Source organism: Vanacampus margaritifer, chromosome 16 (assembly GCF_051991255.1).
Source record: "Vanacampus margaritifer isolate UIUO_Vmar chromosome 16, RoL_Vmar_1.0, whole genome shotgun sequence".
In the NCBI taxonomy this organism is placed as follows: Eukaryota; Metazoa; Chordata; class Actinopteri; order Syngnathiformes; family Syngnathidae; genus Vanacampus; species Vanacampus margaritifer.
The window spans coordinates 8,785,813-8,809,383 of NC_135447.1; the positions used below are offsets into that span (position 1 = coordinate 8,785,813).

The 23,571-nt window shown below is 37.6% G+C and overlaps 6 protein-coding genes across 9 annotated transcripts in view; 2 read left to right on the forward strand and 4 right to left on the reverse strand.

The window, feature by feature from the left end:
• The first annotated feature begins 5,379 nt into the window (after positions 1-5,379).
• cldn15b (claudin 15b) lies at positions 5,380-8,166 on the forward strand. The gene is made up of 5 exons (XM_077547166.1): positions 5,380-5,717; positions 6,559-6,723; positions 7,733-7,814; positions 7,887-7,997; positions 8,073-8,166. Exons 1-5 carry the CDS (start codon positions 5,501-5,503, stop codon positions 8,164-8,166), a joined length of 669 nt encoding a protein of 222 aa, XP_077403292.1. The 5' UTR covers positions 5,380-5,500.
• A 1,105-nt stretch (positions 8,167-9,271) lies between these two features.
• LOC144036637 (thialysine N-epsilon-acetyltransferase-like) lies at positions 9,272-11,893 on the reverse strand. 2 transcript variants are annotated; one of them, XM_077547430.1, is made up of 6 exons: positions 11,690-11,893; positions 11,540-11,591; positions 10,721-10,804; positions 10,172-10,273; positions 9,743-9,783; positions 9,272-9,674 (listed from the first exon to the last, which is right to left on the reverse strand). In XM_077547430.1, exons 1-6 carry the CDS (start codon positions 11,750-11,752, stop codon positions 9,495-9,497), a joined length of 522 nt encoding a protein of 173 aa, XP_077403556.1. In that variant the 5' UTR covers positions 11,753-11,893; the 3' UTR covers positions 9,272-9,494. The 2 variants fall into 2 exon arrangements, with proteins under 2 accessions (XP_077403556.1, XP_077403558.1); XM_077547432.1 differs by lacking the exons at positions 9,272-9,674; positions 9,743-9,783 and adding an exon at positions 9,790-10,117.
• Positions 11,894-11,974: 81 nt separating this feature from the next.
• LOC144036636 (thialysine N-epsilon-acetyltransferase-like) lies at positions 11,975-13,872 on the reverse strand. Its single transcript, XM_077547429.1, has 6 exons — positions 13,740-13,872; positions 13,587-13,638; positions 13,320-13,403; positions 12,847-12,948; positions 12,456-12,496; positions 11,975-12,303 (listed from the first exon to the last, which is right to left on the reverse strand). Exons 1-6 carry the CDS (start codon positions 13,800-13,802, stop codon positions 12,124-12,126), a joined length of 522 nt encoding a protein of 173 aa, XP_077403555.1. The 5' UTR covers positions 13,803-13,872; the 3' UTR covers positions 11,975-12,123.
• A 135-nt stretch (positions 13,873-14,007) lies between these two features.
• On the reverse strand, positions 14,008-15,632 carry LOC144036638 (thialysine N-epsilon-acetyltransferase-like). Its single transcript, XM_077547433.1, has 6 exons — positions 15,491-15,632; positions 15,346-15,397; positions 14,646-14,729; positions 14,466-14,567; positions 14,333-14,373; positions 14,008-14,258 (listed from the first exon to the last, which is right to left on the reverse strand). Exons 1-6 carry the CDS (start codon positions 15,551-15,553, stop codon positions 14,094-14,096), a joined length of 507 nt encoding a protein of 168 aa, XP_077403559.1. The 5' UTR covers positions 15,554-15,632; the 3' UTR covers positions 14,008-14,093.
• A 1,195-nt stretch (positions 15,633-16,827) lies between these two features.
• Positions 16,828-21,196, reverse strand: taf6 (TAF6 RNA polymerase II, TATA box binding protein (TBP)-associated factor). Of its 3 annotated transcripts, none has more exons than XM_077547253.1 (15): positions 20,967-21,196; positions 20,262-20,419; positions 20,074-20,160; positions 19,836-19,989; positions 19,707-19,763; positions 19,502-19,621; positions 19,271-19,389; positions 19,094-19,171; positions 18,885-18,986; positions 18,588-18,770; positions 18,308-18,382; positions 18,120-18,245; positions 17,857-18,030; positions 17,415-17,606; positions 16,828-17,320 (listed from the first exon to the last, which is right to left on the reverse strand). In XM_077547253.1, exons 2-15 carry the CDS (start codon positions 20,415-20,417, stop codon positions 17,039-17,041), a joined length of 1,905 nt encoding a protein of 634 aa, XP_077403379.1. In that variant the 5' UTR covers positions 20,418-20,419; positions 20,967-21,196; the 3' UTR covers positions 16,828-17,038. The 3 variants fall into 3 exon arrangements, with proteins under 3 accessions (XP_077403379.1, XP_077403378.1, XP_077403377.1); XM_077547252.1 differs by having other exon boundaries at positions 16,828-17,317; positions 19,268-19,389; XM_077547251.1 differs by having other exon boundaries at positions 19,268-19,389.
• Positions 21,197-21,390: 194 nt separating this feature from the next.
• Positions 21,391-23,571, forward strand: part of mrps31 (mitochondrial ribosomal protein S31) — a 2,306-nt gene continuing 125 nt past the window's right edge. Inside the window, exons 1-7 of the mRNA XM_077547254.1 lie at positions 21,391-21,585; positions 21,774-22,187; positions 22,266-22,418; positions 22,624-22,767; positions 22,849-22,925; positions 23,187-23,327; positions 23,396-23,571. The exon at positions 23,396-23,571 is cut by the window's right edge and continues 125 nt beyond it. Coding sequence (XP_077403380.1) covers positions 21,473-21,585; positions 21,774-22,187; positions 22,266-22,418; positions 22,624-22,767; positions 22,849-22,925; positions 23,187-23,327; positions 23,396-23,571 — 1,218 coding nt within the window. The 5' untranslated portion in view covers positions 21,391-21,472. The remainder of the gene's footprint in view (positions 21,586-21,773; positions 22,188-22,265; positions 22,419-22,623; positions 22,768-22,848; positions 22,926-23,186; positions 23,328-23,395) is intronic.

Genomic DNA, 23,571 nt, shown 5'->3' on the forward strand with positions numbered 1-23,571 from the left:
GTGTGCTATACTACCTTATTTCAACCAATTGAATGCTGGAACAGTGGTCTTCAAATCACATTTATGAACACCTGACGGAGGCATAAAAAGCTCCAGTCATAGCAATGAATCATTCTGATTGACAGGGCGTATTGAAGCTGTGACCTCACCGAAACTCTTGTTACATGTTCAAATAATGAGTGTTCCAAGGTATACACACTATTTAAACATCACTCGGCTGAGAGTGAACTCAAGTGCTCCTTTTTGTGTAATTGTCATGTACCGTATGAGTGAAAATCGAATTTCATCTCAAGGGGATTGTACAAAGGACAATTAAAAATAGTTAGCTACCTCATATGATCACATCTGTGTGAGTACGCAAAGGAGGCTACAGAGCGTGGATACAAATATTTTTGCCCTTATTAAACCAAAATACTGTTAGAAATGGCAGGGCTGCGAAAACATTTTATTTGAGAGAAATGTACTAGGTTTTTTCCATAGATGAGATTAAAAAAAAAAAGTCGACTGAAAAGTGAAGATTTTCGAGGTTTTGACCCTACGGCAGCGATATGTAAATAATACCTTTATGAATGATAAAAAATATTGATATTTGTCATGCTTATTTGTAAGTCTCTGATGGTGTAGTGGTACATGTGTCTGTTCATTTCAGAATGAGAACACTGGTAGAAATATAAAGAAATGGGCTCAGCTGAATTTTGATATTTTTGAATTTTGATAAAAATCATTCATTATTAATAACATAACAGGTAATTTGAGCACATTATTTTTTTTCAGAAGTGTATACCTTCATGTTAATCAGAACCAGAGAACCATATTTCTCAGACAGCCGCTCCGGAGTATTTGGTATCGTTAGTCACAATTTTTTAGGAATGTCATTTCGCACCCAAAAATTCCCGTTATCTAATTGTGTTGCAGCAAACGAGTTCCAGTTGGATTCAAAGAAAAACGTTTCCATTACTTGAAAAACACGCAAGTTACAAAATCAGAACAGAACTCATTTGCTGCCATCAACATATTAAAGAAACAAGAATTTTGGGTGCCATTTTAATACACAGTCAGGACCAGCCAAACTATGACATTTTTTTTTTTTTTTTAGACTTAACGTCTACAAAATACAATAGTGCTCAACATAATTTTGCCATGAAAAAAATATCTGTATTGGAAAAAAAAAAAGTCAAAAGGCAGGTTTTTCTGAGAGTAAATTAAAATGTTAAGAATTTGTGAATGCTGACCCACGAATTTGCAGGGTCCACTTGAGTGCCGAGCAATTCTAAACCACTGTAAAATAAATAAGATAATAAGAAATAATAAGTCTATAGCACCGGAACCTGACTTTTGGATTCAAGTTTGTGAAAACGCATTTAAAATGACAAAACACACAAATTTACAACTTATCCAATATAAAATTATTCACAGAACATACATTACTCAATATATGATGAAGAAAATGGGACTCTCAGACTCCGACATTTGTCTCCAATGCTTACAAAACACTACAGACACTTATGTTCATGCTTTATGGTTATGTACTCCGGTTATGTATTTCTGGACTAAAGTCTTAGAAAAACTTTCCGCTATTTTGGACTGTAGGATACCTTTATCTCCAAACTTGTGTTTGCTAGGTGACCTAACAACAACTGACTTACCACATAAACAATTTCAATCTACACTTGTAGCCCTTACTATCGCTAAAAAAACAATTCTTGTTAACTGGAAAAATAAACAAACTCTGAATATCGACCAATGGTCTAACCTCCTCATAAATCACATTTTAATGGAAAAAATATCTGCCTCAAATAAAAACCAAATATCAAAATTTATAGAAACATGGTCTACGTATATAGAATATTTTAACCTAATTCCGGTTACTTAATTCTGTCTGTTAGCGAGAGCCACTACATCGTGATAACTTACATTGATGTTACTGCATCTGGCAATTTATTATTATATTATATTATTAGTATGGGATTTTTTTTTAATGGGCTTTAGGTGAACTGATGAATACACACACGCTCGCACGCACGCACACACACACACACACACACACACACACACACGCACTTACACATACTCACCCACATACAAAAAAGGGTATATATATATATATATATATATATATATATATATATATATATATATATATATATATATATATATATATATATATGTGTGTATATGTGTATATATATATGTATATGTATTAAAAAAAAAAAAAAAAAAAAAAAAAACATTTATTACATTTTTTTAATTGATTTGTTGGATTTAAAAAAAAAAAAAAAAAAAAGGAGAGCAATGATGATGTCAAATCGAATAAACAATACTGAGCTCTCCTGTAAAAAAATAAATAAATAAAAAAAAATAAATAAATAAGATCGATTTTTTGATGCAGCTCTTGTATTCGATTTGTAAACTGAAGCATTTCAGGCCTACTTCCAATGACACCTTTGGTCATTGGCTGTGTCTGAACCCTCCAAAAAGTCCTTCAGGTTTGTTTCAAAGCCACTTCCCCTTTAAGCAGACGGGGTCAATGCGGACGCAAGGGAATACATATTTCAGTAGACAAAGGGAAGGGCAAGAAAATAAAATATTAACAGAGAAAGGATTATGATTTAAAGCCTCAATGTCTGCTCAATATCGTAGCTATATGACAGAACTTTGAACTTTCCTGCTGATTACTTGACAACAGTAGAAAATTTACTTTTGATAAGATACACTAAAACCATAAAAAAGATTTTTTTTTTGCATCACATTAAATACTGGATATGATGCCCCAAAACATTCTCTATAAAATATCTACTTCGTTTTTTCACAATTCAAATTTGTTATAAAGAAAAGTTAACATTAATATTTTGTGTATTTATTTTAATGGACAGCACTGTAGTATGTCAACAACAGATACCATTGTTAAATCCATATGCGCCAGTAGAATGTTTTATTTTATTTACCTAGGCAACAATTTCAATGAATCTTTTGTTTCTCCTACTTGTTAATGCTTAACCAGTGCTAAAATAGACACTTTTGCCTCCTATAAATCACCCACCAACAGTTCTTTACCCAGGTTTCAATATAAGCTCTGCCCTCTATTCAGACTACGTAATTTATTAGTATTTGCTCGCCGAACTTGAGATAACCTCTCGAAAATCCCAAGCTACCAAATGTGCAAAAAGGGAGGGAGAAAAAGACCATGTTCGTGATGAAATGCCAACTAAATTCCCTGAGTAGACCAAAAATATTTCATATACATCACATCTCACTTGGATTGACTTCATTTATCTTGCAAGACAGACATTTTGTTTTTTGTTAAAAATTGTGACTATAATGCTCTGAAGGAATATGAAATCATCCTAAAATGTCTTCTGAATGATGTTGAACAAAAACGTTTATAACAAAGTGTCTCCAATGGGAGATCAAAGACAAAGATTTACAGTCCATTTCACAAGTATTTGCATAACATAAAGCTTTGTCATGTATTTTACAAGATCTCACCTCTGCTAGATCAAAAGGGGTGGGGGAGGTCCTTGTATGCTTACATTTCTCGACGGTAACGTGCCAGGCACGTGAAATGTACAGTAACCAATTTTGGGCGGGAATAACGGACATATCATGCAGCTCCAGCCAACAAATCAATGTGCAAATTGGTCCCCGTTTGTGCATGAGGGGGGGTGGGGGGGGGACCTGCGTGCACTCCAAAATGTACATCAGATACAGAAGTTGCCATTAGAGCTCCTTAAGAGGCAATATCTCGGCTGATTGGATAGAGAGAGAGAACATTAATTGTAAAGAACATTACTTCCAAAATGAAGGGCATTTTTGAAATTGTAGCACTTGCTCTTGGTTTTCTCAGCTGGGTGATGGTTTATGCATCACTGGAACACCAATATTGGAAAGAATCCACCACAGACGGCAGCGTAATTACAACCTCCGCAATATATGAGAACTTGTGGATGTCTTGTGCAAGTGATTCTACCGGGGTATACGACTGTCGGGAATTCCCATCCCTTTTTGCCCTACCAGGTAAGTTCTTTTCAAAATTGAATTTTGTGCAAAAAATATTGTGACTGTTCTTGAAGTGCTCAGTCTTCTACAAACGTTACACTTGCATGTAAAGTACCGAAATGCTGATGATTCAGCAGCAAGTTCTAGCTGAGTCTGCATTTTTTTTTTTTGTTAAGCCTCACTAGGAGTGCAAAAAATAAGAAATGTACTTTATAATTTCCTAGAATGTATTTAATGAGGCAAACAGATATAAAGACAAGACTATGAATATGTTTGTTTTTTTTAAATTAAAGAACAACATTTTCACTTCAATGGAACAGTTTAATTTTGTATATGGTATTTGGTTGTGTAAATTCATTTTTATCACAAAGTTCACTGAACATGAATTAGAATTAAAATCCTTGTCACTGCACAGTGATTGGTTATTAGTTTTGAATGTACAGTAGATGAAAAAATGACTTTTTTTCTGACATTACCACATACAATATTTACTTTTGACTGTGCATAATTTAACATTAAAGAAACGGCCTTTAGTCCACAACATTTTAAATTCTTTATTATTATTATTATTATTATTATTACTTTAAAACCTCCTAAGGCCCAAGCTGTTTTTTACATGCAAAGTGCTGTCCACGTATGCGGCCACTAAGCCTTAGGAGGTTAAATTACACTACAAACCAAAGTGCTCTTTTTTTCCCCCAATCTCATCAAAATCAATAAGAACCCGTTCCATATAGGAAATTATGAAAATATACAAATGCAACTATCCTGTTCATTTTTATGATTTTATACAGTTTATGACTAATCTCACTGGTTCATAAGCAAAACTGTCTTTCAAAAAATCTTTTGGAAAATTTGTTGTCACCTGTTGAAGACAATTACGTAATTTCATTTAATTTCCACACAGAAAAAAACAATATATGTAAATTATGTCAAGTCAGTTAAGCATCAAATTTCACATCATGTTCTCAAATCCAAAGATGCACAATATCCGAATCTTTAAAGTGTCTCTGCAGGACGCGAGTAAGAATTTAGTTTTTTTATCAGTGGGTGGTCACCACGTGTTGATGCACCCTCACCACCCCCCACCACTAATGACGTCCCCCGCATCATCCCTCAGGCAATGGAGCCCAATTGGGACTTGGATCCCATCAGTAATGACTGAGATTTATTGACAGTGTTCAAAGCGACTGTCAGAAGGTGACAAATGGCTCTGAGTCTATAGACGCTAGTCAGCAGGTGTCGAGGTTCAACCTCACTCCCCTCAAGTTGGGTAAACACGTGGACTTTTGAAAAGGAGATGTGTGAATAATAGAGCAAATCATAAGTGGGCTGTTTGGAATTAATCATTAATATGGAGGTTTCTGTAGCATCCTAGCTCAAGGGTTGCTGGGAAAAAAAGACTAATCACACCGAGAACGCTGGGCTAAAGAAAAACAACAGGAAGATAGTTTAGCCAGGCGAGATTTTGTAAGGAAACTTTCTGGAAAGATATCGTGGAGTTATGAATGCCATAGTGGAAGCGTTTGCATTTTTCCTGGGCTTTCTGGGATGGCTGATGGCCGGGGTCGCCCTTCCGAACCGTTACTGGAGAGTGTCAACAGTGGACGGTAACGTTATCACCACGTCCACCATCTACGAGAATCTCTGGATGTCCTGCGCCACCGACTCGATAGGAATTCACAACTGCCGTGATTTTCCTTCGTTGCTCGCACTTAGCGGTATGTGTTTGAAACTTTTGTGTGTGTGTGGGGGGGGTTTGTCGGCTACTTCATTAGGTTGAAAAAATAGTTTAGAAAAAAAAAGCACAGAGCCAGAGCGGTGATTAAAAAAAGGTGAATATAAAAAGAATTTGATGATCAGATTTCTCGAGTTGTTTTTCCAGCTTTGTCATTGCGTGTCATTGAAAACAGTCACATCACTCTACAGGTGACGTTCTTTGGTAAACCGCAGGTAATATAAGAAGGGTAGTATAAAAATATAACAAGATGAAAGGAGATAAGCGAGAACAACCCCAGTAAAAAAAAAAACATGAAACATCTTTAAATAGTTTTTTCATGGCCTCAAGCTCATAACCACCCGACGTGCTGGATACGGACAACAATGTGCTTACAAGAGAATGTTGTTTTCATGAATGATGATAGTTGAGAAAAAAAAAAGAAATACTTATTTTTGTATTGTATTGTGGCTGATGTTTAGTGGCGTTTAAGAGTTCCATGTTTGTAATAAATTAGCCTAAAGGGGGCGCAACCTATGTTTACTACAGTACTTTATTTTGCTACACGCCTCTGCATTTTAAAGGTTAATTTTAATTAATTACTAAGACATGCAAGAAATCAAATGTAATGCAATGCTTCTAATTCTAATACACTAACAATGTGGAATGGAGTATTTTGTCAACAGAGTAAAACCCAAACCCAGTTCACAGTCCCAATGTAACATATTTATATCAAATTTGGGCATTGCTATAGCAAATATGGAATACTGAAATAATTAATTTGTTGAACTTGACACTCTCGTATTATCAATAAAAACACACCGTACCTTCATGTTTGTGTTCAGGGTACATACAAGCATCTCGAGCGTTGATGATCGCTGCCATTGTGTTCGGGACATTTGGGCTTGTGGGAACTCTGATTGGAATGCAGTGCTCGAAAATTGGAGGAGAAAACTACGTTCTGAAGGGGAGGATTGCGGCCATTGGAGGGGTCTTCTTCTTACTACAGGGTAAGAATAAAAGAATATGAATGAAGAACTTCAACAGTACACAACAAAGCAGGTCGACAAAGTCCAAAAATCTCAGTTGCAAACAAATAGTAGTGCACAGTTTGTCTTCAAAAATAGTGTGAGATTTCAGAAATCGTGTTTTGTCAAAAACAAACCCTGTTTTTCTATTCCCCACCCTTTCACAAAGTTGAATGCAAATAGGTTAAGTGGCTCTTGCGTAATCACGCTTGCTCAAAAACAAACCAAGAGGCTGACTGACTTCCACCGTACAGTCGGTTTCACAAGTTTGACAAATTGTTTTGTAGACGATTTGATGTAGATTTCAATTCTTTCCAAAGCACACGTGAAACTTTTAGCCATTACTACCCACCACCCGAAAAGCTAACATGTCAGGGTGCTCTAATCTGTGTATAAAGGAGACAAGCTATCTTAAAGTGGATAGCCAGTTCAAAGGGTTATCATTACTCTAGCACACAAAATATTTTCTTATCAAATGTCAAATACTAAAAGTGATGCAGTGAGAGTAGTCATCAACGCTGCGGTTTTGACCGTCATCTTATCTGATTATATTAGCTAATTAATTTACTAATAGCCAATACAGCTGCCATTCAGGGTATTCAAATGGTAATCAAATCAGATCTATATTTCTTTTATAATCTTCTGAACACTACAACTTATTGTGTGGCCATCAAACAATGAGGGTGACGAGTCTTGATAAAACAGCATCAACCAGTGGGGAGTACAACACGAATGTTTTAAATAATCAGGACTATCAAGGTCAAAGTGGGTGGTGGGGGAAAAAAATCGCAGATTCTCAGTCATGTAAGTCTTAATCATGGAAAACCAGAAAAGTCGTGTTTATCATCGGCATAGCAATTGTGCTATTAGGCTAACAAAATGCAAGCATCCTCTAAAACCGCAGAGAGCGACTCAACATAATTATTTTAAACAGCAATCTCGCCTGTATTAAAGATGACAAATTCTTAAAGCGCGTTGTGGGCTTTTCTAGGCATGTGCACCATGATCGCTATATCCTGGTATGCAGCCAACATCACACAGCAGTTCTTTGACGAGTTCTACCCAGGGACAAAGTAAGTTCATATTTGACTGGTTTTGAAGGAAAACTGACACACATCAAATCATTTTTGCTCAATGTGGCACAGGTACGAGATTGGAGAAGGTTTGTACATCGGCTGGTCCTCGGCCATACTTGCCCTATGTGGGGGCAGCTGTCTCGTGTGTTCGTGCAGTTGTAAGGTGCCGGGTGAAAAAGTGTGCGTATCAAAGCAAATACTTAGTCCCAGTACAGCAAGAAATCGCCTAACCATTTTTTTTTTGGACCGTTTTAGGCCTTATCCATACCAGCCGTCTTCGAGGGGTCGTGTGTTGTCCACTACATCGCGATCTGCCCCCAGCAACTATGGAAGAAATGCATATGTGTGACATGTTACTGGGATGAAGGGAGAGTTGAACTCATAACAAAGCATTTTCACTCGGAAAACATGATCAAATATTGAAATGTGCAGTCGAATCTGAAACTCTTTTTTTTATATATATACTTGTTTTAGACACTAACTTGCAACGTTAATGCACAGTGATCTTTTATTTCAATATACTACATATAACAGGAGAGTAGTGGAGCAGTAAAGATAACAGTATCTGCAGAGCAATAACATGATCAGTGCGCAAATATAATGGCTACTGTGCATTAGGAGCCTGCATGAAGACAAAGGTGAAGTGAAAGCAAGTGATTTTTTTCCATGGTATGATCAATATCGTATAAAATTTAACTGTATTTATTTTTGGACACAAATAGTAGAAAGCAGAAAATATGTGAGTTAATCAGTTGTGTGATTATATATGATTGAATATTTAAATGTTATCCAACAACGCTATCACAATAACGATCAGGGACAACCAAATAAAAAAAAATAAAAATAAGATCACTGTGAACTTGATGCTTTTGGGGAAAATATTTATATTTATGCTGTTCTATGGGATATGTACTGTGCTTCTGTAATTTTCAATTTTTATATACAAATAAAAACATTTTTGCAATAATTCTGATGAGGAATAGTGGATATTATTATAACAGTTTATGACTATGTACATTTTACTGTAAATGTGGCTTATTCTCACCAGACGTAGGTAATGCTGCCCCCTGTGGGACAGACGTAAAATTACAATTTAGTTTAGTAAAAATACTTTTACTAAAATACTATTTTACTGTTATAGGAAAATTGGACCCAGGTATTCTTATGTTTTTCTTCTTACCAACTTCCAAAATCATTATGGGTCTGCGGTGGTTAACACAACTTCATAGAAGTTCTTAAAATCGAATTAGTCATTCCTTGTCAAATGTACTGATATACATTTAAAAATCATAAAGCACAGTACTTGCATGCATTCCTGTGGAGAAAAGCATTTCTAATGCTTGTATGTAACGTGTGATTAATGTTCTGATGTCTGTGAGAAGCACAGTGAGCAAGCCACATGAAATGTTCTTATAAAAAGTTAAATTAACTAATTAAAGCACTTCATTACACCATTTATTTTTTCATTTTTATTAGTTATAGTAGCGAAAATAGGAGACACACGACATTAAAATCTAATTTAAACAGAGAACATTGTTTCCAGAATTTTAAACGTTCTCTACCATCACGAAACAAAACTGGAAATACATTTCGAATTTCTCTAAAATAGGAATCACATCCAACGTATTTGAAAACTGTACAACAGGATATCTTTTATTATCATAAAACAAATCCCTTTTAATTCTCAGGGGCATCATTTCCCAAATCCTCCAGGCTTTGTCCATCAAAAAGTATTAAGTGCCAGCCTTCCTTGACAGTGAGATCCTGAGCTCCTCTCTTAGCATAGAAGTCTCGTGATGGAGCGTTCCAGTCCAACACGGTCAACTGCAAGCGTGCACAATGCTTCTCTTTGGCCACCTGCACAAACATGACTGCTTTAGACTGAGCATGCAGGTAGAGCTATAATTAGTCTACATCGATCTTACCTTAGCAACAGTGCTCAGTAAACCTTTTCCAATGCCAAATCCTAAAGGCAACATCAATTAACTGATGAGGCAGAAAATATGTTCTCTACAAATTTTAGTACACTCTAAAACAAAACGATAATGTAGTATGTTTGGCTTATCTTTTATTTTCACATTACAAAATGTACATGTATTTTATCAGGAGTTCATGTGATAGACCAACACAAAGAGGCATGTTAATTATGAAGTGTAAAGAAAATAGTTTACATGTATTTTACGAATACAAATCTAAAAATGTGATTATAAAGTATAAAAAGATATAGTAAAATATATCGTACCTTAAAAAGGTAAAGCATGGTTGAATGTGAATAATTAGCTCAATGGGATACAGTCCACCTTGAAGGACAGTGTGGTTAATATTTACTAAGACAACTGCAAATCATAGCTTACCTCGGAATTCAGGCATCACATACAAATCCTCCAAATGCATCGAGCGTCCCTTCCATGTGCTGTATGTGTAAAAGTAAAAGCCGTATCCAACTGTGGTGAACCCTAATGGGACATGAAGAGACTGCTATCATCAAAACAGGAAGACAGAAAATACTTTGCTTAAATGTGCAAGGCTGGGGTTGGCATGCAATAATAATTGCACTCTATCATTGTAATTGTTGACAGAACAAAAAATAGAGAGAGAGAGAGAGAGAGAGAGAGAATGAAAATGAATAGAGTAATTTAATTGAATTGAATTTAACATGCAAACTCCACAATGGAAGGCTAGCCACTAGCAACCACTACTAGGTCACCATGCTCCTTCTTCCTTTAATAAATAAAAAACAAAAACAAACAAAAAGTGATTGCCAAATCTTAGATTATTTAGCACCAAAATACCAGAATAATATTAGTTTTGAAGCATATAGCCCAGCCATATTTCTCTGCATAGAAATCATCAAATATCTCTGCGACAGTGGACAGGTGACAACTAGCAGACAAATATTTTACCTTCACCGGATTTGTTCTCTTCTGGTACCTCTGCGACAAGACATTCAAATAAGGGATTCTGGCAGAAACCGTCACGCTCCAGTTCTAAATGAAACACATTTTTAGTTCATCTGAAACGTGTATACATAGAATAAAAGTGATTACTGACTAGACTAGACTTACTTCTTTTTTTATTCACAGCAGGGTACTGTCCCTTTCAGTTCACTTTATTGACATGTTTGATTATGGGCCTGACCATTTTTGAGGTGGGGGGGGAGATGAAAAAAATCACTCTCAAAAGGGAAAGTTAAAATATATATATATATATAATATATATATATATATATATATATATATATATATATATATATATATATATATTCGAAACATCCCCACTAGTTTAAACATCACATACTGATTAATATTATGTTTGTGGAATATGAATTAAGTAGCAAAATCCACCTATGGTTATTGAACTACTTGCTGTCAGTGTCAACAGAAAAGGACGTCATAGTTCCTCGTTCAGGTAATGGCTCACCTGTTTGCTGGGTTTGGTCATGTGACGTTTACAAGTTGAGCCTTGATTCGTCGTTACCTGAGCAACTGTGCTGAGAGCAGGTGGCAAAATGGCCGCCCCGTGAGATGTTTTATGGTCCTCAAACGTAATATTATTCAGGATTCTGCGTAAGAATTTTTTTTTACTTGACTTTTAACGCTGACCACGGGGCCAATGTCGAGACTAAACGTCTCAACAATATCAACACTAGAATATATCTTCATTATCGTAAAATTACAAAATGATTATATTGAAATTATGTGTTGTGAGACGATTGTTATTACCTTCACATGATAGCTTAACTTGATCAGTCATCTTTTCATACAGAGCCAACTCCTGAAAAAAAAAATCCTTGGGGCATTACTATGCACCTGCTATTTTATATTGTATCCGTTTCCTTGAAATGGTCACTGATTATGTCATCACACGCTCACCATTATCATTCTCGATATATCTTTGCAGTCTCCTTTAGTTGCACAACGTATCTTGAAGTTCATGTTTGTAGCAGCAGAACAGTACTGGGACGAGTGGGGTCAAATTGAGTGCACTTTGCACGTTCAGTACGTTAAACAAAACGCTTCACCAACTTCCGTGTTACAAAAACAGGAAGCACTAATTGTGTATCCGTACATGCGTTGTCTCCCTTCAAAATAAAACAAAAGTATCTACTTTTTAATGGACGATTTCTGATGACGTCATTGAGAAAATAATAATTTACATTACACTTGACAAACGTTTATTTAGTTATATGTTTTAATAGAATCCAACAGAAGCTTGTTAATGTACATCACCTGCAAACTTAGGTGGAAGTGAGTGTGTGTGGGTTAAGCATAATTTGTGTGTGTGTGCTTTTCATCAAAATACACTTCTAATTCTGTCGGGTTTCTCTTGCCAGACGGTCCAAGCTTTGTCCATCAAAATGTACTAAGTGCCAGCCTTCCTTGACGGTGACATCCTGAGCTCCTCTCGCAGCATAGAAGTCTTGCGATGGAGTATTCCAATCCAACACATTCAACTGCAACCGCGCACACTGCTTCTCTTTGGCCACCTGCACAAACATGACAAGGCTTTAAATTGACCATGCACCCCTAACCTTCTCCACAAAGCACAGGCAGCTACAAAAAAAACTAGTCGGTTTTGTTATTTTTATTAAATGCCATTCTCTCAATTTGTCAACAATCTACCTTGAAGCATTCTTACCTTAGCAACATTGCTCAGTAAACCTTTTCCAATGCCAAATCCTGATGAAGACATGAATAAACTGATGAGGCAGAACATATTTCAGTCCAAAAAGGCACAATATAGTTTTGTTAGGTAGGTCTTGGCTTCTTACAATAGTCAACTGACTTTTACTACAAGTTGAAAATAAACACGTTTCATTATTAGCCCTATGGGATACATTAAGGTAGACTTTACCTTAAAGGGTCAGAAACAGACTTTGTAGATATATTTCTGAAAATACGTTTAACATTCATTACAAAACTACAGTACATACCTAAAGAATGTAAATTCAGGGGTAAGACATTTGTAAGATCAACACAAATAAGAATCAAGACACACTATTTGTTGATAATGCCCAAAAACTTTTTACCTCTGAATTGTGGCATCACATACAAATCCTCCAAATACATGGCCCGCCCCTTCCAAGTGCAGTAGATGTAAAAGTAAAGTGCAAATCCAACAATTGTGAATCCTAAAGTAGCATAGAAATTATCGTCAAAAACAGATTCAACAAATGCCAAATTATGTGAATATAATAGTGTGCACTTTTTAAATGATGACCCATTATTTCAGCACTTTTCCTACTATTAATGTGACCTATAACCTGTACAGTTCAATAAAAAATTCAAGAGGGGAAATAAAAAGAAACAACAGCAATAAGGTGGTTACACAAGTGTGCACACCCTCTCATAACTGGTGTGTGGCCGGGTTCATAATTCCAAATAAATTAAATACCAATCTTACTAGGCTGGAATTGACATAGATATATTTGTGAGTGGTGTAAATGAAAGCTGCACAGAAAGTAGTCGAGACAGGTAGGCTATTGTGATAGAAACATTTTACCTTCTTGAGATTTATTCTCATCCGGTACCTCTGCAACAAGACACTCAAACAAGGGATTCGGGCTGAAACCATCATGTTGCAGTTCTAAAGTCAAATAAAATAACAAATAATCAAAACATTTCACTGCTGTAGTGTGAGTGAGCAAGATACATGTATTACTTAATATTTAACAATATTTTTTTATATACGTGTGTGATTTTGCAATGAGTTTGCATTGGTTTTGCAGCGTTGCATGGTAGACTTGTAAACTCCTAATTGAAATATTACCCTCGCATGACAGCTTCACTTGATCCGACATCTTGTCATGAACTGCCAAGTCCTGAAAAATATATATATATTTTGGTTGCGCAAGATACACTGACGAACACTATAGGATGTATTTGATTATGATATATTTGAAATAGCCAGTGAATTACTTACCATGATCAATCTCGATATATCTTTGCAGTCTACTTTAGTAGCGGCACGGATGTTAAAGTCCATGTTCGCAACAGGTATCTAATCAATATGTTACTTCCGCCGGCGTATGACCTATGCAGGATATGCAGGATGCATATCCGTACTATAGATTTTCAAAATACATTTGTCTGATTTGAATCTTTGAAAGTCCAAGAGACGATGGCGAACTCTAGCGTAAGAATTACGTAACTACATCCCAAACATTTCTCGTCAATTAAACAGACGTCTCTTGACTACAAGTATTTCAAGTTTATTTCTTCTTATACATACAAAGAGAAATTGCATTCATGACTTTTCTGTCATTTTCAAAAAGTCTCAAGAAATTAAATCATTTAGGCTTTGTGTATTAAAACGTAGCACGTGCCAATCATTCCTGGCAGTGATGTCCTGCCCTCCTTTCGCAGCGTAGAAGGATAGTGAACGAGTGTTTTGGCCTAACACATTCAACTCCAACTGGCCACATTGCTTTTCTCTCGCTACCTGCACAAACATGACAATACATTAGTTAAAAAAAATAGAACCGTATTTTTTTACCTTATAATATAGATGGGTACCTTGGCAAGTGTGCTCAGCAAATGACTTCCAATGCCAAATCCTAACAAAAAAAATGTACGAAGAAATGACTAATTGAAGCAAGAATTACAGCACTCAACCGTTTTTTATTGTAGCCTTTAAACTGTACCGTACCTCTGAATTCCGGCATCACGTACAAATCCTCCAAATAGACTGAGCGTCCCTTCCATGTACTGTACGAGTAAAAGTAAACTGCCAGACCAACCATTTTGAATCCTAAAGGGACACAAAGAAATAATCACCAAATAAAGTGTCCTAGTTTGCGCTCACTGTATTGAGCAGGAAACAGTTTACCTTCTTTAGATGTATTCTCCTCCGGTACTTCTGCCACAAGGCATTCAATCCAGGGATTCTGGTTGAAAGCGTCCCGCTCCAGTTCTACGGTGAAAAGTAGTTCTGCAGTTATTGCATTAATCCTAAACTCTAAATGAGCACAGTTGTGCTGGATAGCCTTGAATTTAAATTCGGTTGAGTTCGGTTGTCGTGTTATGATTTAAGAAGAAAAACAAATGGCTTTTACCTGACTAATATTTCACATATTTTGACACGGTACTGTATGTAAACTGAACCCAACTTAAGTAACACTTCAGGAAGGACATTAAGATTAAATACAAGAACTTTTATAAAGTTTATTAATTCATTAAAGAGGACAACAACTTGCTTACAAAGTGCAGACCATACACTAAACCAGTGCAGCTTGCAGTACTGTACTACTGTACAGGGTAGACACAGGTCAAAACAGATCTTATCTTTAGTTACTGATTAATCAATTCATTAGCAGCATAAGCAGCAGCTGATGAATTAATATTTGCATCAAGTTGCATGCTATATTGTTATTATATTATATACAGTAGGCTACATATATTTAGAAAAATATTTGCTGACGTAAGTGTACTGTTTGGCTGTATTCAAAATTGCAGTGCCAAGAAGAGGAATTAAATGCATTCATTTATAGGTGAAGTACGATGGATTAGAGAAGAAAAAAAAACAATACCTTCATATGTCACATCCATTTCGTCGAGCATTTCTTCATGGCTCGCCAAATCCTAGAAAAAGGAGTACAAAAAAAGCAGTAATACTATCGAATAAATTTGACTATATTGCAGATATATATTTTTGTTTTAGCCCAGCAGACTCACCCTGAGCAGTCTCCATATGTCCTTAAAGTCTGCTTTTGTTGCAGGGCGAATAGAGAAGTTCATTATTGCAGCAGCCAACTAGTTCTGGATCAACTCCACCTACTTAGAATGTTTATGATGCAGTTTGTATTGCATAAACAGGGCCTCGCCCACAACAGGCCAGTGTAACCTGTACTGTAAATCTGCGATAATTCAGAGATGCTTTTCCGCTTCCTGTTCCCTTTAACTCAACTTGAACTTGTCATTTTTAGAACCAGTGCTCACTGCCACTCTTTATTTCCCGTAAACATAATAATAAACTTCTTGTGAAACAGATTTCTTTCCAGACTGTTGAAAATTGTGAAGGCAGAATTCTTGTACAGATTTGGTCATTAGCTGAGCCCTGAGTAACTGTGATGTCATTTTCAGTCGACCGCAAGTGGCAAAATGGTCGCCCCCTTGAGATGGATAAAAACGGGTGGACTTTGCTGCTTTATTCATATTGCACAAAAACAATATAAATCAGAATTCCGTGTTTAGACTATTGTGAAGAAACTTTTTGGGTTGATTTTCTTGTCCTTTTCTCTGATTACGCAAACTAAAATTGGAGTGTGCTTTATGAGTGGCCTGCTTAAAATGAATGGCATTCCACACTACAGTCTTTAGAGTGTGTTCACTTTGGTGCTTTATTTGTGTGTTCTGTATGAACCAATACACAAATTTGAAATGACAGAAGAAAACCACTCTCTCATCCATCTGTGTGTGCCATGAAGAAAATTGTGGAGAAATTTCCATGATTTCAACTGACTGAAATGTGGTATTTAAATTATATTATTTGTGAACAGAAGTGAATCAGTTTGCAGTCAGCAAAGTTTATTTTTCATTTACCCCCTCCACTGACCGAAACCAAAACCTTATATGGTACGCGCCCATCCCTTATGATAATAATGTGTAATATCCATCCATCCATTTTTTGATCATAAAACAAATATATGTTAAGTTTAGCGGCATAGGTTTGGTTCGTCACAAAAGATCGCTAACTTGTTGTGAGTAGCATATGTTGCAATCCAACTTTGATAACTGGTTTGATAATTAAATAGAGCTCTGGTTGTTAACAAGCATTAAAGCAAATCAACAAGACAAACATAGACGGCTATTAGAAGCAGAATAACATACGGTTAATGAGAACAAATGGTAGGTTAAATTGACTATACGAACAATGTATTTGAATTTTAAATGTGAATTTTTAAATCCTTTTGCTTACTATTGACTTTGCTTGGGGTAAGGATGAGGCGGCATTACATCAAATCTAAATGAAAAACAAACAATTGAAACATTCACACATCAACAAGCAGCAATACAAATAAAAAGTGAAATTTATTTTTGGGTTAAAAAAAGAGCATGAAATCAATTGGAGTACAGGATGAAACACTGTGACAGATGGCCTGTCGTTGGGCATTCCCATATTTACAATTTCCGATCCGACATCTGCCTCTGCAACATTCCGGCGTTTGCAGTTTAAACCTGAAGATAGTCCTTGAATGCGTGTTAAATCTCTTAGGAAAAATGTCAGTGCGGCGACTGTGTGCTCACACCGGGAGAGTCCGATCGGTCCATCTTCAGCGTTGGATCAAGTGTGGTGGAGATGGGCGTTGGGATTACAGAGCTCTTACTCTCCATGGAAGAGGTGGACGAGGGAAGGGATACCACGATGTACTTCTGCATGGGTCGTGAACCAGCATGTGCACTTCCCGGTTCTAGTTTTACCATGGGCTGCAAGGTTGAAGTAGCGCTGGGTACAGTGCTCGTAACTGATGAGCCAGACTGGGAAGAGTTGATGGTGATTACCTGCTGGGGGAATAATTATACGCATACAAATGAATGCTTGGATTTAGCAATCCTAAACCTGCCCATGGTTCACTATTCACCTCAAACTTCAACGTACCTGCTGTGTTGAGGCGGCTCCTGCGCTGGTTCCCATGACAATATATTTAGTGGCAGGTGGCGATGGCTGAGAGGGGGTCCCTGGTCTTGGCGACATCAGGGTGAGGGAGCTTGGAACCTTAATGATGCTGGGAGTGCGAGGCCCTGTCGAGCCACTGAGTCCGCTTTGTGAAACAGAGAGGGTCGGACGAGGCTGCAAGACAAAAAAAAAAGATTATTTATTGATTTCAAAACTTAACTGACAAAAATCAATTACTCAAAACTACCATCACCGACAAATGCCGAGTCATCTCAGCAGATTGAACACTTATGCTTGAACATTCCCGCAACATGAATGCTCGCTAGCATCATTAGCCAGTCTATGACACTTCATATTGCGTGTTAGCATTATGCTAGCAGACGTTGAGTTCAAAAGAATACAAAATGTGGAACTGCTCCTGCACCTGCGTGATTGTTAACGTGGTTCTATTGACTTGCTGGGCTTGCATTGCAGCTTGTGTCCGAGCCTTCATTACATGGGAGCACAGCATGGGTGCGAGGTAACCATAGTCAATCCGGTATTGTTCCACGATGTCTGGTGGAGGTCGAATCTTAGCAATGACACTGGCACAGTGTTTCTGGAAAGCAAACATTTTCAATTTTATATACTCAAAAACAAACATGAACATTCACATAAAATGTATTCATATTACTATGATTATATTACCAGTAGGAGACTTTGAACATGGTCCGCTCCAATCTTATCAATGTTGGAGATCACTGGTCCTTCCATCACTGCTTTGATGCGAGTGCCCTCTACAGTAAGCCGAGGAAGGATCAACGTCTTTATCACCTGTAAGGACAAAGGCATAAGGGTTGTGCTGAGCCAAACGGGGAACCCAGACAGAAACTTACATCAGGTCCAAGTTCAGAAAGTCCAGCAATGCAGCCGTATCGCGTCGTCCACTGCGTTTTCTCATCCAACCAACTCTGAAAAGACAAATAAAGTAAAGCGTTAGAAAATGACAGATTTTTTGCACTTGTAAAATATAATCAATGTTAATTACAACCTCACAAAGTGTGTGTGAATATTGCTGTTGTGGCAAACTGATTTTTTTTCATGGTATGAATAAATTATCTATATATATATATATATATATATAAAATCATGGCAGTGAGTGAAAAAAAAAATCACCTTAGTAAAAGTCTTGGTGATGCGAGACTGGATGTTGTTGGTAGTGGTGCTAAAGGTTTTGCAACTCTGCGCCATAAGTCGAGCAGCAAAGTCCCGTAAAGCCCAGTGGTTGTCAACATCTGGTCTCAAACACAGCTGCTTGCTCACGATACATGTCACCACAGCCGGGATGAGCTCGTGCAGCTACAGGGAAAACAACAGATTTTTTTTTTTCTATACATAAAATCATATAAATTGACTAAATTATACTTATCACATTGTCCCAACCAATTATACAACTCGGTTCCTTTTACTCACATATTTCTCCAGGTATAAAGTGGGGTTCTCCATCAGGGCTTTAACCATTCGCATGAGGTAAATCAGCAGAGCCAAGTTGTTTTGCACCACATTAACACGGACCTATCACAAGATCACATGGAGAGCATTTAAAAGCGAATCGCTCGGGGAAAATGGATGGATGGATGGTACTGAAAATGTAGGTGAGATGTGTTTTAAAAGACACTCACTCCTTCTGAAATAAAGGTGCTGAATCTTGGCAGCATCTGATACAGTCCCGGGTCCGTGGCAATACTTTGCAAGGCTTCCTGAATGGCAAAAAGACAGCAGAATGTCAGCACAATCAACATTTTATGCCACCTGGTTATTTAGATTTTGGTAAAGATGAATAGAAATGTAAACACAGCTCTCTTGGCTTCACAAGATCCGACGCAGGCTTCGGTGATCTCCTTGTAGTAGAGCTGCTGCTCCACAGAAAGCTCGTGCGTGCTGCGAGGTTTCAACCTTATAGGACCTTTCTCTTTTCCTGAAAAAGATATTCAGGATGAACAAAAAGACAGTTTTAAGGACAAATAAAGCTATTTATGTGAAAGGAATTAAATGAACATTAAATCTGAACATAAAAACTAGATACTGACCTTTACCATCAGCAGCTGTTGCCCCTTGATTTTGGCCTTGAATGGTACCGTCCTCCTCCTGACCTGGTTTGACAACTTTGAGGGGCTCAGTGGATTCTGCCTTTTGTTGCTCTTTTGGTGCTACAAAGCAGGGAATTAGAAATAAGTCATTATTTTATCCCATCTTTTTTAATTAACGGTCCTTTGTGTATCAAAACAGTCTTACCTGGTGGTGGATTTTCCGGAATAGACGGTTGAATCCCCTCAATACTTAACCAGTGGGCTGAAAAGAAGTACAACAACATTAGACTGACACTGAAAAACACCCAATAAAGTAATGCTGTAATATGTATACCTTTAAGAGACACGTCTAGCGGAACTCTGGGAAGTGGGGTGTTAATAATATCACTTAGGTCCACTTCCTTCTCCTCATAGAAATGAAGCTCTCTCCCACCACCACTTGCGAAACGAAAAGGGATAAACTCTTGCGACTGGAATCCATACAGGGGCTACAAAGAGCAAAATCTACTTAAAATGCATAATTTACGGCAATTAATGTATTAGTTTCCTATAATAAGCATGTTCTCCCTTACCTCCACATTTTTAAGTTTGAGGGCATTATCAATGTCACTGGTGGTTAGTTTACGTCTCTTCCCATGATGCATAAATTTAAGAGCATCCTTAAAAAAAGAGCAACAGCACATAAAAAACATGATATGAAGAAATGCATTATAACATAAAGCTTGACAATGGTGTTTTCCGTCTTAGCACTGTGCTGTACCTGTGTAATTTCTTTTATTCTGTAGCTGACTTCATCACTTAGGGCTGTGCAACTGTCCTCCTGTAATTGGCCCACTCCCATCGACTCTGCCATCGCCTTCATGGACTCAGTAGGGAGGACTACCGAGCACTGCTTCTGACGCCTTTCCTCCGCCATTACTAACAAAATACACAGGTTTGTCAATACTGTACAATGCATTTCATGTGCAACAACTCATGCAGGAAAGTTGAACTACAACGTCTTAATGAGATAAGAATGTGACATGGGTTGATTGATTGGTAAGTAAAAGCCGAAAATGTAATAACTCAGGCATTAGGCTTTACAATTTACAAAAATAAAAAAATAAAAAAAACTTACATACATACTTTATTGAATGGGTTCGCACTCGAAAAGTAATCCATAGAGTTTTAATAAATAATCAACACAATATAAAAATAAAAATAAATCACGAAAATGGAAACTGTACATTACAGTAGTGCAAAAGAAGGCGGGTAAATCGCTCTGACGGACAGAACAAACTACCCATGCACTTCACGTACATCAACTCTGAAACTCAAACAGCGCATCTAAAACAACAACGATGACGGCGAAAACATCTCGTTCGTACGTTGTGTTCATTATGAAGTTGTAGCAGGCTGCAGTATGCAGTTTTGTGTTAGCCTGGAAGCTAAGTCACTTAGCTTTAGTGGACATTTTTCAATTTACCTGCATGGAACGTTCTCCTTTCAGCGGGTAAGCGGTAACTTTTACGAACATGAGAACTCACTGTTGAGCTATGCAACGAAACATATTTATTAAAGCAAACCGTTCGCTGGAATACTCCATTCTCAATATAAATAACTAAGCAGCCCGCGGATAGCAACAGGAACCTCCATTCGTGATGGAGCGCTTGCGCTCTGTCGCCATTTTGAGGCCACTTCCGGTCGTGTTGTGTTATCGCGAGACTACTTTACATCAACGGATAAAACTATGCACAAGACGTGTTTTAATAACAATATTAGAAAACAGTTTTATTCCTCGTATTCATCTCTTTGATAAATGTCCTTATATATAATAGAACAATCCTTCTTATAGAATTTTTTTTTGTTTTTAAGAATGTATCCAACTTTTATAACGGAACTTTTACCCCCATTTATGTTTACGGGGAACCGTTTTGCGGTTGCAACATAGACGCAAGTTAGGATTGTGGAAGGACGTATTTTTATATAATCATGTTGAGATTCCTATCCCGCACGTTGCATGTAATTCAAATTTCACCAGTAAATATATCAGGGTCGCGTATTTTTACAATAGATTGTGACACGGCTGCAGTTTCAATTTTAAGGTGAGTTGATTTTCGCCGTCATGGCTACTGCTATGGACAGTATTTGACATTATAATATCGCATATAATCGCTAAGTTTGACGTCTGTGATAATACAGACATGCCCTTTTCATTTTACTGTCATTAATGATGAAATTGCTGCCTGTGACTTAATGTTTTTTGACATTACAATGTTTTGCTTTCTCATAGGGTGTCAAGTGTTTGCAGGGCAAAATCCCTAAGTACAAGTTCTGCCAAATTAGGTGAAAATACACACAGCTCTGATAATGCAGATAAAGGGCTTCACCCCACAGAAACTAAAACAGCGAGTGAACAACCAACCCAAGATTCCAGTGAAATCAACAAACTTGATGAGCCGAATCATGCAGAGAACATCATGAAGGATGGCGCTAAGGGAAAAGAAGTTTCACCCGTTGCAGCCAGTAGCGCGAAGAAGAATCTACTTACTCTTCTGGGAGCCATGAAGGTGGATGTCACCAGCAAGCGGAAACTCAAAAATGTGGAAGCTAGGAAAAGTGTCTCCCAACCTAAGTCCACGCCAGCCGCTATGGAGAGCACCATTAGCATGTTTCAAAAGGCTTCAGATGAAGCTTCTGCTCAGACGTGAGGAGGACTTTTTTTCCCAGCAACATTGCTGTGTCTTTCTTAATTCACCAAATCTGTGTCTCTTTTTTTTTTTAGTCAGACACTGGATCCAGAACTGCTTGCAGCCGCTTCTGCTGCTGCTTCCACTCTTCCTAACTGCGTCAAGGCAGAGTCTGAGCTGCTCAAGCAGCTTAGGCAGCACGAGGCCGTCTCTGAGACTCACAGGAAGGATGACATCAACAAACTGGGGTACATTAGCGTCACTCCAGTCTACATGGCTGTCAGCAAGTTACAATTTTACACTCACTGACTACAACATTATGACCAGTTGCACAATCTAATAAAACCAATATAAGAGCCCAAAGATAATAAAGTTATTGTTATTGTGTATATTTTGCAGTGGTACTGTACACTTCTTTGACATTAAACCACGGATCTTTCAATTATTTCTTAGAGCCATTATAGCTGACATGAAAGTGGGAAGGAATTCATATCGCCGGCCCGTTTATCCAGCCAATCAGATCCGGTTTGATGACGATGGGCGGGGCTACATACACGATCGAGGAATCGCTGCGGAACCGGACATAGTTCCCAGAACGTAGGTTGTTTGTTTTGGGATTGACGCTGTCTTCAGGTGATGCTGAAATGACGCTGACATTTATTTATTTATTTATTTTAGGAAGCCATTGTTTACAGGGAAAAGACTCAACATCTTCTCTTCCATTACTAATGAAGATAGAGTGGAGGCAACATTCGGTAAGAATTTATTTAAACTCACTCACGCAAGTAAGGGGAGACTATGCCGAACCCCCACACAGGAATGTTCACGCTGAGGTTTGAACACAAAATCACTCGACTGTGAAACAAGACATGTGAGACACTAGGCTACTGTGCTATTGTTGTGGTCCTCATGTGCCCAAAAAATTCTAAATTAACATATTGATATATTCAAATTCTGCACTTAATTCCCTTTAAAATGAGGGTTCTCCCCCATCTTCACATAATTCTGCTTTTTAGCTCAACCAACCCTGTGGGATGCTGACTTTGCTAACCAGCTGTCTTCCGCCGCTAACCAAATGCCCCGAAACGCCTTTGAGGAAATGATTCAGTGGACCAAAGAGGGAAAACTGTGGCAGTACCCAATTGACAATGAAGCAGGTGAGTCAATAACGGCTGCGATTACGTGAAGGAAACAATGAATGAACCGTGGTCTTTCCTTTCGTCAGGCCTTGAGGAGGAGGCCAGCGTCCCTTTTCATGAGCATGTCTTCCTGGAGAAGCACCTGGAGGAGGGCTTCCCAAAGCAAGGACCAGTACGACACTTCATGGAACTTGTGGTGACTGGTTTGTCCAGAAACCCCTATCAGACCGCCCAAGAGAAGAAAGATCACATTTCCTGGTTC